Genomic DNA, 14,497 nt, shown 5'->3' on the forward strand with positions numbered 1-14,497 from the left:
GCAGTGTACTGGAATGAATGAAACGTAGAAGGAATGGAGGTAGTCCTCATGGGACCACAGCTGGTTCCAAGCAAGTTGTTGCAAAAAATTAAACCTTCCCTGCTCTGGCTTCTTATCTTGCATGTACTGCCACTAGGATGTCATCTGTAACAAATGCTGACCCAGGGCCATCCCCTTAGATTCCCATAAGTGTGAGTTAAATAAACCTCTTTATTTATCACTCTTAGATATGTAGTTGTAATTATGAACACTGTATAATATGTAACAGCTTATATAGGAGAAACCCACATGCCAACCTTCTTACACTCTATTCACAACAACTTGGATGTGGAATCAACTGAGGTGGGTACAAGTATTATGCAGCCATAAAAAAAACTACAAAATCCTGCCATTTGCTTCTGGCAGCATGGACTGAATTGAAAGACACATGAGATGCAAAGAGCCAGATAGAAAAAGGCAAATACCACAGCAACGGGGTTATAGCAATTTATTATATATTTTATAAAGGAATGAAAGAGAGTCATTGGAAGACTCCCTATTCCCAGAAATGATGAATGTTGCATAGAAACTGTAATCACCCTGGTTTGACCATTAAACATTGCGCATATGTACTGAATTATCATACTGTACTGCATGTAGATGTACAACAATTATTGTATGTTAAAAGTTGTATAGTCCTTGTACATAATGTACATAAATGACTGTTGAAAGGATATAGAAGCAGCAAAAAGGTATTTAATAGATGAAGTGATCAAGTCCAGCCTATGTACTTAACAGATACATACAAAATATAAAGGAAGGAAGTACTGATACATGCTGAAACATGTAGGAGCCTTAAAAAAACCTTCCTTCCTGGGAAAGAAGTCATAAAAGGTCACATGCTGAATGATTTCATTTACACAGAATGTCTAGAAAAAGAAAATTCACAGAGATAGAAAGTAGATTAGTGGTTTACAATTGTACATATGTGCAATAGGGTATGTGGGAAAGAAGTAACGAAGAGTGGACTGCTACCGCGCACGGAGTTTGTTAGGGAAGAGGAACTCTTCTGGAGTTACACAGTTTCGATGATTGTACCAGTTCATAAATATAGTAGAAACCACTAAACTATTTAAAATGGTTAATGTTACTACATGTGAAGTATAGCTCAATAATAATAATAATATACTAAAATGTTCATGTTTGCTAATTATGTAATGTAAAATTTAAGGCAATTAAAATATTTAAATTAAAAATTTATCTACACCATGAATAGTTTTAAGACATAAAGAAGTAAAACATTTCTCTAAATTTTCTCATAGAAAACAATGTTATAAATATATTTTTAGCAAATACAGGAATTATTTATCCAGCAACCCAAAGTATTTTGTGTCTCTAGAAGATTCTCTCTGAAATTAGCAGTAAGACAGTGATATAATTTCTAATTACTATTCCTAAATTGTCTCATCTTCCCATATCCCATCATTATTTAGCTTTGCTGCCTTGCTCATTTTAGGAAACCATCAACTAGCATCACTGTGCTAATTTTCCATTGTTTGAGAAAGTCCAAGTTAGCCCAGGTAGTAAAGGATATCATACTATTGGTGAGGTTAACAGAGTTCCCACACAGGTACTTTATTGTTTTCTGGTCAGTACCTTCACTGACAACATATAATATCTGAAACCCGTGAACATTGACAAACACAGACATCTTAGAATTGCAGAATATTTACATTTGTTAATACTGTGTACTTAACAAAATAAGTGATAATAGCTCAGATACATGAATAAGTTTAGTACAAATTACTTCAATTTCCTCGACTCAATTAATGGATGTATGTATATTTCAAACTTTGGAGAATGACAATACACTTACCTCCTGTTACAAACATCCCAGGAGCACTGGGAACCCACGCTAAGCATTGAACAGAAGCTGCTGCACTGGGGAAATTAAATGTTGTTATGCAATAAAGTGATTCAGAATCTACTAGACGAATTCCATAATGTAAGTTAGCCACCAGGAGGTAATCAACAGACAGTGGGTCCCATTCCAGGGCTGTAACTGGATCCTCTTCATCTGTTCCTTCAAGAGATTCAGGTCTCAGAACATGCTTCTGATTTTTACTTCCTTTAAAACATAAAGAAAATTATCTCAAAAAATTCACAATTAAGATCAATAATCATGTCATACTACAATTACCTTTGTATAACACTGATCTTTGAGAACACTAAGAATGCAATTCTGACTTATTGTTATAGAAGACATAACTGCAATGTGGATGCAGAAAATTTATCAAAATGATTAAAGTTAGATATAACTATTTTACTTTTGCAATTTTTAGCTTCCTGAATGGTTTTCCAGTTACTGAAAAAGTTAAGAAAAACCACATAGTTAAAAGGTGTTTGTCAACAGTTCCAAACGCCACTGAGTTTCAGTAACACAGGACAGAGGAAATGCGTATTGAAATAAAAAGCAGCACACAGTGATTAAAGCAGAGATTTCAGCACTAGACGTGTAGACCCATATCCTAGTTTTGTATTTTGCACTCTTGGTTAAGCTACTTGGTATCTGTGTGCCTCAGTTTCTTATTTTTGTAATGGATGACAACACTTAACTCAAGGTTAAGCCTGTGACTACAAAAATATTGAAAGTATGTTATCACAAAAATTAAATGTAGGAGCCCAGGCAGAGATCTAGTTTCTGTAAGACAATAAATTTCTGTTCGTCCAAGTCACTTAGTTTACGGTAACTTTTTAAATAGCAGCCCTAGTAAACGTATACGTAACTGGCTTCAGAAAAATAACATTTTATACCTTGGAGGCAGATTCACAAATGACTTAAACAGCTACAAGGCTATGTTAGGAGGACAGCCTCTTTTGGAAGCCATGTAGCCCAGAATATTCAATTATTATAATATATAATATGTTATATTGCATTATTCTGACATATCCCATGATATACAAATACAAGCAGGTCTTTAGTCTTTCCTAACCTTTCCATGCCCAAATAAGCATACAATATCTAGATTTTTTCCTATGGTAGATAGATATTACAAAGTCTCAATACCTGCAGTGAATATATTACAGTGCTCATAATAAAAGTTCTTTTAAATCAATATTTTATATAAGCACACATATGTAATATTTGCAAAAATATTACACAAAATGTCATTACACTTGGCAGAGACTTTAAGAATTATATCCTTACCTGGTTGAAAAATTGATAGACTTCCATCAATATGACCAAACACAACTTTGCCCTTTTTCTGCATATGCCACCTGAATATACAGATATCAGACAAGAAGCTATGGGCTTCCTTATGTACAGTGACTCCACTATCTGGTCCTGATATCGTCCAAATGAACAATGGGCCTCTGTGGGAAATAAACGCCACAGCATCCTCTGCATTCCAGCACCAGCTAAGAGAAGCAGGTGTCCCTGGAACAAATCAAATACCACAGAGAGATAAAGTATAATTCTCTACCACTCATTAATAGTCACATGTGCATTTACAAAGCAAAGTAAAATAAACACGTCCATTATTTAGGAAATACATTAATTTCTTACTTGAGAACTGGACTTATAAAGTAATCCCAAAGACTTCAGGGAATATATGTAAGGAACTTCCATGATAAAAGCAAAAGTACAGAGTTAGGTTCAAATATTACTAATACAAGCATATGCTTCACATAGCAAAAAATAATATATATTGAATTATTCATGTTAGTAAACTGCATATCACATTGATTTTTATCATGCAACTTAGATGTTCACTATGTTAACAAAAGAACACTGAGGTTCACTTTTAAAAATATTCTGCTCAGTTATTGAAGAAAAATTTATTCACTAAGTACTTGTGGGTGAAAATTAAAAATAGGATGCAGCAACTTGGAATTGAAATTCCTATTTTTCTAGATAAAACTAACTTCATTTGGCAAATGTTTTTCGAAGTGTCTTCTTCCACTTTTCCAAATTAATTAGTATAAAGAGAATAGATTTCATGTATTTCATATGTACAGTTTTAAGAACAGAATATTTCCCACCCTCCTTCTTCCTACATTTCCGATGACATAGTTTCAAGTCCAATACTTCACTGAATAAGGAACTCAACAGTTAGCAAGCAGAGAGACCATTATTCTTCAGGATACAGACAAGGGCTACAAACAATAATCAAATTGTGACATGTGAATTTCACTGGTATACATTACAGCTTAGGTACTCTATATTGTTTATTGATATTTTACAATTTTTTGTGCTTGAAAATAAAAGGAAAAATCAATACACTAAGCAAGCTGAATGTATCTAAAAATTCTAAAAATCATTTCATTGAAAAAAATTCAGGATCAACTGCCTACAAATTTTCAAAATTATTGCTATAAGTTTAGAATAATATTATGAAAAAAGGTGAACAAAGTAGCTAGCAAGATTGTCATGTCTCAGTTTTCTCTTAAATATAAGCTTCAATTTCAGAGGTTAAACTGAATAGAGAAAAAATTTCAACAGTAGCCCAAAACCACAGTCAATAATTGCGCAACACTAGGTGCTCAAAAAAATGGAGTAAATTAGTGAATTTAGAAAAAAAAAATGATTACTCCACTTGATCATCATCATGAGGAAATATCAACATATCTTTGAACTAATTAAGCCAGTTAAGAAAAAACTTTTTAAAAATGGAAAGAGAATAAAGAGCACTCCACACTACAAAATAAGAGTTTGACAATATTATTCAAATTAAAGGACTTACTGTGTGAGCTAGGACTTTCCAGCTTGACATTTTTTTTCTAACCATTATTTTGTTTTTATTTTGGATAAATTCTCATATTATATTCAACATTGATGACTTTTTTACTTCCTTCTCAATAATTTATTCTATTGGCTTTGTTCTTTGTTGATATTTTCTAGGTATAATTCCTCCATGAAATCTTATTTTAATTTGGTGCGCCCACAGAACACAATATGAAATGTCTTTCTGACACAGGTTACCATCAGAAAGTTTGCAAACATTAGTGTGAATTTCCAGCTAATGATGCCAGTAACACTATTGAAAGTATTTAACAAAATAAATCCCAGTTTTAAGTTTACCTTTTGTATTGTTGAGTTTAGCAATGACCTTCTGTTCTGCAACATTCCAAATGATCACTAAATTATCGGTACTGCCACTTGCAAACAGATCAGGGTTATGAGGACACCAAGAGATTGCAGTGATCGTTTTTTTATGTTCAGACATAATTGCGTGAAGTTTGAATTCATTGTAACGGTGATCCAGCTAAAAATATATAAATAAAACAGCTTAATGCTCCTCTTTAGATAACAGAATATTCATTAATAATCACATAATACAAACCAAAGGCTAAATAAATATATGAAAATCAGTTGACTGGTAAGAACGTTATCAACACATTTCAAGCTTTGGTTAACATTCAAGAGTATTTAATTAGCTGAAAGAAACTCTTTGAATAAAATATGGGAAAAATGAAATAAAATACTAATATTAGTGACAAATGTTTTCCTTTTATACATGCATCATAAATCAGAGCTCTACTGTATTTGCCACAGCTATATATACTCATGAAGGGAAAATAATCTTGTTTTTGAAATGTTTTTATGTGGTTTTTTCACTTACTTAAGGACAAAAAAATTATGTTTAATTAGCCAGTATTCACCGGAACAATATTAAGTTGCCAAAAGCTTCCCAGGCAATGTTACCATGGAATCTTCTGTTACTGGCTTTTAGATTGGGCATTACAGTATATTTTTTATGCTAATGAATAAAATACATAACCTTATTTTTTTCTACTTCATTTGTAAACATGCCTCCATTATTCAATGAATTAAAAACTATCATTTTAATATCCTTTAAATTACATATATGTTATTTCATTAGAGTTGGTCTTTCTCTTTCAATATTTAGGAATCTATTAGTACTATTGAAAATTTTAAAATCCACAAATACAGTAAACCTATGACATCTATTTTGGATGTCAGTGACCTTGCAATGACTATCTTGTTAAAATTATCCATTTGAATATAGTGTACTGTAGAACATGTAACTATTTGTACGTATCAATACTGTAGTACATTTCTTTATGTTTTTTTTTCAAGATTTCTTTCTTTTTTTTTTAAAGATTTATTTATTTTATTACAGTCAGATATACACAGAGGAGGAGAGACAGAGAGGAAGATCTTCCGTCCGATGATTCACTCTCCAAGTGAGCCGCAACGAACTGGTGCTGTGCCGATCCTAAGCCGGGAACCTGGAACCTCTTCCGGGTCTCCCACGTGGGTGCAGGGTCCCAAAGCATTGGGCCGTCCTCAACTGCTTTCCCAGGCCACAAGCAGGGAGCAGGATGGGAAGTGGAGCTGCCGGGATTAGAACCGGCGCCCATATGGGATCCCGGGGGTGTTCAAGGCGAGGACTTTAACTGCTAGGCTACGCCGCCGGGCCCCAAGATTTATTTCTTTTTATTGAAAAGTCAGGTATATATGAAGCAGAGGAGAGACAGAGAGGAAGATCTTCCATCTGGTGATTCACTCCCCAAGTGACTGCAACTGTTGGAGCTGTGCCAATCCGAAGCCAGGAGCCAGGAGCTCTTCCAGGTCTCCCACACAGGTGCAGGGTCCCAAGGCTTTGGGCCGTCCTTGACTGCTTTCCTAGGCCCCAAGTAGGGAGCTGGATGGAAAGTGGGGCTGCTGGGATTAGAACTGGCACTCATATAGGATCCTGGCATTCAAGGTGAGGATTTAAGCTGCTAGGCCACCGTATGGGGTTCATTTCTTTATATTTGTAATTCAGAATTATGAGATCATATTGTTAAGACTGATATGCACCATAAAATTACTCTATTGTTTGGCTACTTTAATACAATAATGAGTTACCACCGGTGATTTATTTACAATGATTTCTAAATAAAAATAATTTTAGTTTGTTTTAGGCTTTAGTAACATGCAGATGCTCTACAGAGGCTTTTTATATTAATAATTTTAGCTAAATTTTCCTAAATCTTTTCTCATAAAATGCCATAGCAATATTTTGACGCATATACAATTAATAGTTTCTGCTTTCTTTTTGTCTCTTTTGCCTACTTCCTCCTCCTCATCCCTACCCCCGGTTTCTGCTTTCATTCACTCAGTTTCTTACTATGCTTATCTTTTTGAGATGACTAGTTTGTCTTGCCTGATACATTTGTCTTCTTTGGAACAAAACAAAAAAGAGAAAGGGGATTCAGGAGAAGGGTAGAGGCTTTGTAGAAAGAATTTGGAATTGGGAAGCTACAAGGAAAAAAGTAGGCATTTACAAGTCTTACTGCTATCTAATTTGAATGAAGGAACTAAATTCAACCACAATTTGATAGCTAGATATCTCTAGCCTTCATTAATAGATTACGTTAATGCTTATTGTATATTATGTAATTTACTTTTTAGGAGTCAGTACAAGAATTTCTTATGTTTTCCATTAACCACATCATAAAAACTAATTAATTAATGCATCCTAATGAAAAGAATTACACTGGAGAGGAAAACAGTAGTTTTACCGCTAACTAAAATGGGTTCATGTTTTAAGATACAGCCATCTCGTTCATTTAAAACAGTTAATGAATGCTTACCAATTTCAGAGAGCACTGAAACATTTACAAACTCAAAAATGGGGAAGATTCATTTTCAGTCAACGGGAACATGTGAATAGGCAGGAAGTATATGAAATCATTAACAAATAAGAAAGGGGCAAAAACAGAACATGCAAAGGAGTTTATACACGTAAGCTGAGACCTGAAAGAAGGAGAACATGCTCCCCAGACACACAATGTAGGCAAACTGATAACTTAGAATATGCCAAGGTAATATATGAAAGAATGTGAGGTGTTCCAGAAAAAAGCAGTTAGTATGGTATGAGAAACAATATAATAATTGATAAATAAAATAATAAACAATGAATGAAAAGAGAAACAATGGAAGAATCCCAAAAGATGTTGAAAGCTGCAGTGATGTTCAGATGTTAACACTATAATAGGATGAATAACAATTAAAATTAAAATTTTAATTTGTATTATGCATGATTGCTAGTATTTAGTATAAACAAAAGGGCTAAAGTACAAGTAGTGAGATTATTACTTCAATCAGATGGATGTAAAGAAGATACAAAATACTAGAACCACTCACTCTTGGTTACCAAGACTGCAGAATGAGACAAAAGCAAGACAAAGATGAATCACATTTCTGGTTTAGATGATAGGTTAGCTGGTCACACCGAGATACTGACTCAGTTTAAGGAGGGAAGATGGACTCATACTGAAGATGCTTATAGAATATCAATACAGAGAAATTCGGAAGGTCACTGATTCTATAAATAAGGAAATGACAAGAAATCACTGCATGGAGGTAGGATATGTTAAAAAGCAGTGTTGGGCCTAACATGATAGCCTAGTGGCTCAATCTTCATTTTGGCAACTACTGGGATTCCATATGGACACTGTTTCACTTCCTGCTGCTCCGCTTCCCATCCAGCTCCCTGCGATTGTGGCCTGGAAAAGCAGCAGAAGATGGCCCAGACCCTTGGGACCCTGCACCTGTATAGGAGACCTGGAAGAAGCCCCAGGCTCCTGGCTTTGAATTGGTTCAGCTCCAACCACTGTGGCCACTTGGGGAGTGCTCCAGCAGATGGAAGATCTTTCTATCTCCTTCTTTCTGTAAATCTTTCCAATAAAAATAGATCTTTTTTTAAAAAAAAAACAGTTTTGGTCATTACAAAGGTTGTTGTCTTAAAAGCATACCTCCAATAGTTCCAATATTAGGATGTATAACAGGTTACCCACACAATTTTCTCATATAAAATATACTGATAATTTAATACAATATAACTGTCTCCTAAAGCTTCAACTTATAGAGCCAAAACAATAGAATAACAAAAATAGAAAATATATAGCCAATGAAATTTTAGCATTGTTTTTACACTTAAAAGGGACTGTGTTAAATAAATATTAATTTTCTATTAGAATTTAAAAAGAATTAGTCTTATTTTACCTGATAGATATAGATTGCCAGGGTAGCACAGTATGCAAATCTGTCTCCATTGGCAGCACACACATCTTTGTTCCAAGGCTGACATCCAGCAGCCAGCAATCCAACTTGCCTTACCTGTGACATGTTCGCCTTGAAAAATAAATGTGAAAATAAGTCAATCATTTCCATTTCCATTATCTGATACATTTCTTCTGTACTAGTTTACATCTGTATCCCCAATTCCTGAGTTCTATGTCTTGAAAAACATTCAGATTTTTCAAAGAATAGAAACTGAAATTTCCAGATTCTATAGAGATCAAGAAATGCAATTTAAACCAGAAAAGGAAGAGATGGTGAAATAATGCATGATCTGTGACACTTAGCCAAGAGCTTGGAAGCACATAAACAGTGTTGGGAAACTACACATCACACATAATAGATCCGGTACAAATGGAAAAGGCTATTTCATACTATAAAATTCATGAAACATGCTAGAGAAATGAAAATACTCATATTTGTATAAAAATGTAAGAATTTAAAAATACTGGCATTTCATTCATAGCAGCAAACCCAGATTAAAGACATAATGGACCAACATTAAAAGGAACATGTCTTCTGCAGTCTTTATCCTCACAGAAACTACGTGAGGTGTAAAAGCCTGGGTTAGGGCTGGCACAGTGGCTTGAAATCCTTGCCTTTCATGAGCCACAGTCCCATATGGGTGCCGGTTCTAATCCTGACTGCTCCACTTTCCCTCCAGCTCCCTGCTTGTGGCCTGGGAAAGCAGTAGAGGTTGGCCCAGGGCCTTGGGACCCTGCACCCACACGGGAGACCCAGAAGAAGCTTCTGGCTCCTGGTTTTGGATTCGTTTGGCATCATCCACTGCAGCTGCCTGGGGACTGAACAGAAGATCTTTCTCTTTGTCTCTCCTTCTTTCTGTAAATCTGAGTTCCCAATAAAAATAAATAAATCTTAAAAAAAAAAAAAAGGTCTGGGTTAATAATGATGTTCAATGTTAAAAGGGAACAGAGGGAAACTGAACATTACTTTAGTTTATATTTGAATTAATATGGCTTATGCGGCAACACAAAGAATACAGGAGTGAATGACACCAGAGGTGCAAAACCTATCCAGAGCTAAACCTAAGGAACTGAAATGAGATAGCTTTGTATCTAGAGTAGGGTATAGCTGGTATCAGGTTCTGAACATTACATTTTAGTTTCTTACAACTAAAATAGAGCTTCTCAACTAGAGTTTATGCAAGATTCTTCCCAATTCAAGCAATTCTACATTATTCGGTCTCTTTTTCTCTCTATAAATGTGACTTCACAAGGGAGAAAAATCATTACTAATTTCTTTTTCATTTGACTTTGAAGAAATCTTTGTTCAGGCCTTAGCCATTTTAAATAGCAAAAGTCATTTACTTTTTTTGCTGAATTTCTGGAGATTTCTACACAGTTAAGGTGTTATTTTCTTTTCAGTTTTATGATCTATGAAAATTTCACCTATTATTTGAGTTGAGACTGACTTTTGAGGTGCTTTTGTCTACTTTAGTGAAATCCACAATTTGCCTGTGACCGTGCTTTTGAACTCATGGCCAACAATTCCGATGTATTGAAATTTTTTGGCCTATGTTTTCTTTCAATAGTGTCATAGTTTGGGAATTTATATTTAAGTTTTCATATACTTATATACTTTAATTAATGTATATGGTACTGTTTAAGGGTCAGTCATTATTTTCCATGTTTATCTGCTTTTTAAAAAGGACTTTTTAAATTCATACAAAATGAACACATTTCATACTATACAGATACTTCCTGCTGTACCTTCCCTCCTGCCTACATTTACCACCCTGCTCCTCCTTTCTAATTTTTTTTCCTTCTAATTTTCACAATGGCAAATTTTCATTTCACTTTGTAACTACAGGCCTTATGATCCTTTAGGTAAAGATATCAACACATAACAAACAGAAAAAGAAAAAACAACCTACTATTTCTCAGCAGCTTATAATAGTTACAAATTCCCAGGATGTCAATCTCATGCATGTAGATTATATTTTTATACAGGTGTATTAAATTTGGTGTATAGGTGAATATGATATTTGTAATTGGGGAATGCTCTTATTTTACCAGCACAATGATTTCCAGCTTTATCCATTTAATTGCAAAATACAAGGTTTCTTTATTTTTTATGGCTGAGTAGTATTGCACAATGTATCTATACTGCATTATCTTTATCCAGTGATCAATTGATGAGCACCTGACTTGATTTTATATCTTAGCTATTGTGAATTAAGCTACTATAAACATGGAGTTGCAGATAATTTCATTTCATTCAGATAAATTCCCAGGAGTGGGAGAGCTGGGTCGTATGGTAAACTTGTTTAGAGATACCTGAGGAGCCTCCATACTGTCTTCCATACTGCTTGCACTAGTTTGCATCTGACCAACAGTGGAATGGACTTCTTTCTTCCCACATTCTCATCAACACTTATTGTTTTCTTATTTCTGTATGATAGCTATTCTAACTGGGGTGAAGCAAAACTTTATTATGCTTTTTGTTTATTTTGCATTTCCCAGATAGCTGGTGATCCTGAGCATTTTTCATGTCCACTAGCCATTTGAATTTCATCCTTTGAAAGAGCCCATTCATGTTCTTTGCCTATTGTCTTACCATACTGTTTTGCTGTTGAGTTTCTTGAGCTCTTTGTAGCTCCCAGATTTTAATCCTGCATCAGTTGCACAATCTGTAAGTATTCTCTCCCATTCTGTTGATTGCCCGGTCACCTGGATGGCTTCTTAGCTTTGATGTAATTCCACCTGTTTAGTTGTGCTTTAATTGCCTGGTCTTCTCCTATGCCTATGTCTTGGAACATGTCCCCAGTGTTTTCCTCTAGTACTGTTGATGGCATCAGGTCATAGATTTACACCCTTGAACCATTTAGAGTTGAGTTTTGTATACGGCATATGGTAGGGCATCTTGTTTCCTACTTGTGCACACGTACATCCAATTTTCCCAGTACCATTTAAAAAAAAAAAAAAACCTGTCTTTTCTCCCTGGATTGATTTCAGGTCACCTGCAAAAAATTAATTGGTCAATTTCTGGGATGTCTGTACTATTCCACTGGTCTGCATATCTGGTTTTTTGTGCCAGTATCAGGCTGTTCTGATTGCAATTGCCTTGTAGTATTAAAGTCTGGTATCGCGATGCCTTCATTTTGTTTTTATCATTTAAGTTTCTTTTAGTTATTCAGGGTCTCTTGTATTTCCACATGAATTTTAGGCCTCAACATGGGAAACTCCAAAAGAGCTCCTAAGTCCTGGTCAGCCCTTGCTATTTCAGGCATTAACTCAACCACCATTAGAGAAAATATCTTTCACTCTCCCTTTCAAATAGATAAGATGAATATATATATTCATATGTATATACATATGTATATACACACAAACACACACATATTTAAAATAACAAACAGGACAATAATAAATAATTTATTTTAAAATCTGATTATGAATAAAATATAAGACATAGTATTAACTATATAAACATCATTGCACTTAAAAATTTGAACTATGGCAGATATCCTATGTTCTCTCTAATATAAGGCAACCTTCCTACAAAGTACAAGATCAGAAGATAAACAGGCAAATGTGTATGTACATATATTCATCTAGACCTGTTTAACAGAGACTGGCATACTGAGAAGTAAAGATACATTGCCTATGCACCTCTTCTCCTGAATAAAAGATAGACTACCAATAAAACTGTTGAATGCATTTTAACGATGGGATGCTGGACTTTCTACCATTGTCTATACCTACAATGTCAGATACATTTCAATAGCAAAATGACGGACTTGTGACTTTTGAACAAATATACTATTGTTACATAGGGGAAAACAGCGATGGGAGGGGAAATGAGCAACGGGGAAGAGGGAAGGAGAAATCCCTGAGTCTATGGAACTGTATCAAGAAATTAAAAAAATATATTAATCGTTTCAAAAGAAGCCTTTCATGTGTCAAATATTTTCCCCAATCTAAGAGTTACTATGCCTTTCATAGACATTACTGAACTCATGCAAAAGGTCTCAGAGCTGGAAGCTTCTTGGCATCTCTCACACCTAGGAAGGAACACGGGCATCAAATTGTTTTCCTCCTAGTAAGGGGAACAAGGATGGTAGGAGGAGGGAGCTGAATGCCTGCAGTGAGTTCTGCAAAGATCAGTTACAGAAAGGAGGCAACCAGCCACCCACACCAAATGTTTAGTCCTCACTGTTTGGCTGAGAGCTAGTCTGAGATGCTTGCCCTGTCCAGCGCAGCATCTGGAAGAAATTTGTTCATGTACATGTTGATTTTATGTTGTAGCTACAACTTCAGCTAAGTGGTGGATTACATATATCTCCATTCGTAAGTCAACAGTGGTTTGGTTAACACACATTTTTTTATTTCCAGAGGAAATGAATGTTTGAAGTATAATATATGGTGACATTGCCCTGAGCCACCCAGATTACAAGACGAAAAGTGGAAGTGAAGACATCCAGGAAACAGCATTGTTGTGGATATTTCACACCCAGTAGTCAACCAAATCAATCAGGATTTAAAAAATATATTGAAATATGTAATCAACACCTGCTAATATTTTAGACTTCTAGACAGCTCTTCAAAAGCACCATAAAATACGTGTGATAGTTATGTATGTAGCCTTTAATAAATGATCTTGACTATTGCCAAGGAGATGAAATCTTGTGGAAATGCCCACAATATTTTGTTATCTTAGTTATCAGTTATTTAAGTTAGTAACTTACATTGCTGAAAACAGAAAACATGCCACTGAAGGCCCACTTCAAAACATACACTTCAGTTTTCAATATAAATTTTACAAAATGTGTCACATTTATAGGTAAATAAATATATCTGAATTGTGACAGGTAAATACAGATGTTTCATTATTTTAACTTTAGAATATATGTCATTTTATAAGTCATATAAGTATTTTCACATCTTTTGCAAACATGTTATCTCAGAAAACAGAGTACTTTTTGATCCAAAAACCATTTGCACACTTTAGAGATGAAATACAAAACACTGCAGCTCACTGATAATACAGATGATAAACTCAGGAAAAAGATCTGAGCTTTGTGTTACCTCATATCCCCCCAGGAACCAGGCAATGACAGCTTTTGCAAGGATGCATTTTCTGTATTTGATCTTCAACTCTGCTGTTTTAACTACTAATCACAGAATCTACACACATATCTTAATTATTCTGTTTCTTCTCAGGTTCAACAGCAAAAAGCTATTTCATTCATTAAGTGAATAAAGTTTAAACATTAAAAATAAATGATATAAATATATCAATATTGGTTTTGCATACTCATGCTCACTCAAATATGCAAGATTATTATGTTATGAAATAAGCATAATAAAATTTAAGATATATTTTATACTATTTATACTTTTATAATATTTATGATATTATAAAATATTTAAAAAACAAGTTTAAATCAAGGTAATATATGTG

At 34.5% G+C, this 14,497-nt stretch overlaps 1 protein-coding gene across 2 annotated transcripts in view; it reads right to left on the bottom strand.

The window, feature by feature from the left end:
- Positions 1-14,497, bottom strand: part of WDR17 (WD repeat domain 17) — an 80,816-nt gene that overhangs the window by 49,528 nt on the left and 16,791 nt on the right. For both annotated transcript variants that reach the window (XM_058669980.1, XM_058669979.1), the window contains exons 2-5: positions 8,999-9,127; positions 5,063-5,246; positions 3,188-3,418; positions 1,856-2,107 (exon numbers count right to left, since the gene is read on the bottom strand). In XM_058669980.1, coding sequence (XP_058525963.1) covers positions 1,856-2,107; positions 3,188-3,418; positions 5,063-5,246; positions 8,999-9,121 — 790 coding nt within the window. In that variant the 5' untranslated portion in view covers positions 9,122-9,127. The remainder of the gene's footprint in view (positions 1-1,855; positions 2,108-3,187; positions 3,419-5,062; positions 5,247-8,998; positions 9,128-14,497) is intronic.

Source organism: Ochotona princeps, chromosome 11 (assembly GCF_030435755.1).
Source record: "Ochotona princeps isolate mOchPri1 chromosome 11, mOchPri1.hap1, whole genome shotgun sequence".
Taxonomy (NCBI): domain Eukaryota; kingdom Metazoa; phylum Chordata; class Mammalia; order Lagomorpha; family Ochotonidae; genus Ochotona; species Ochotona princeps.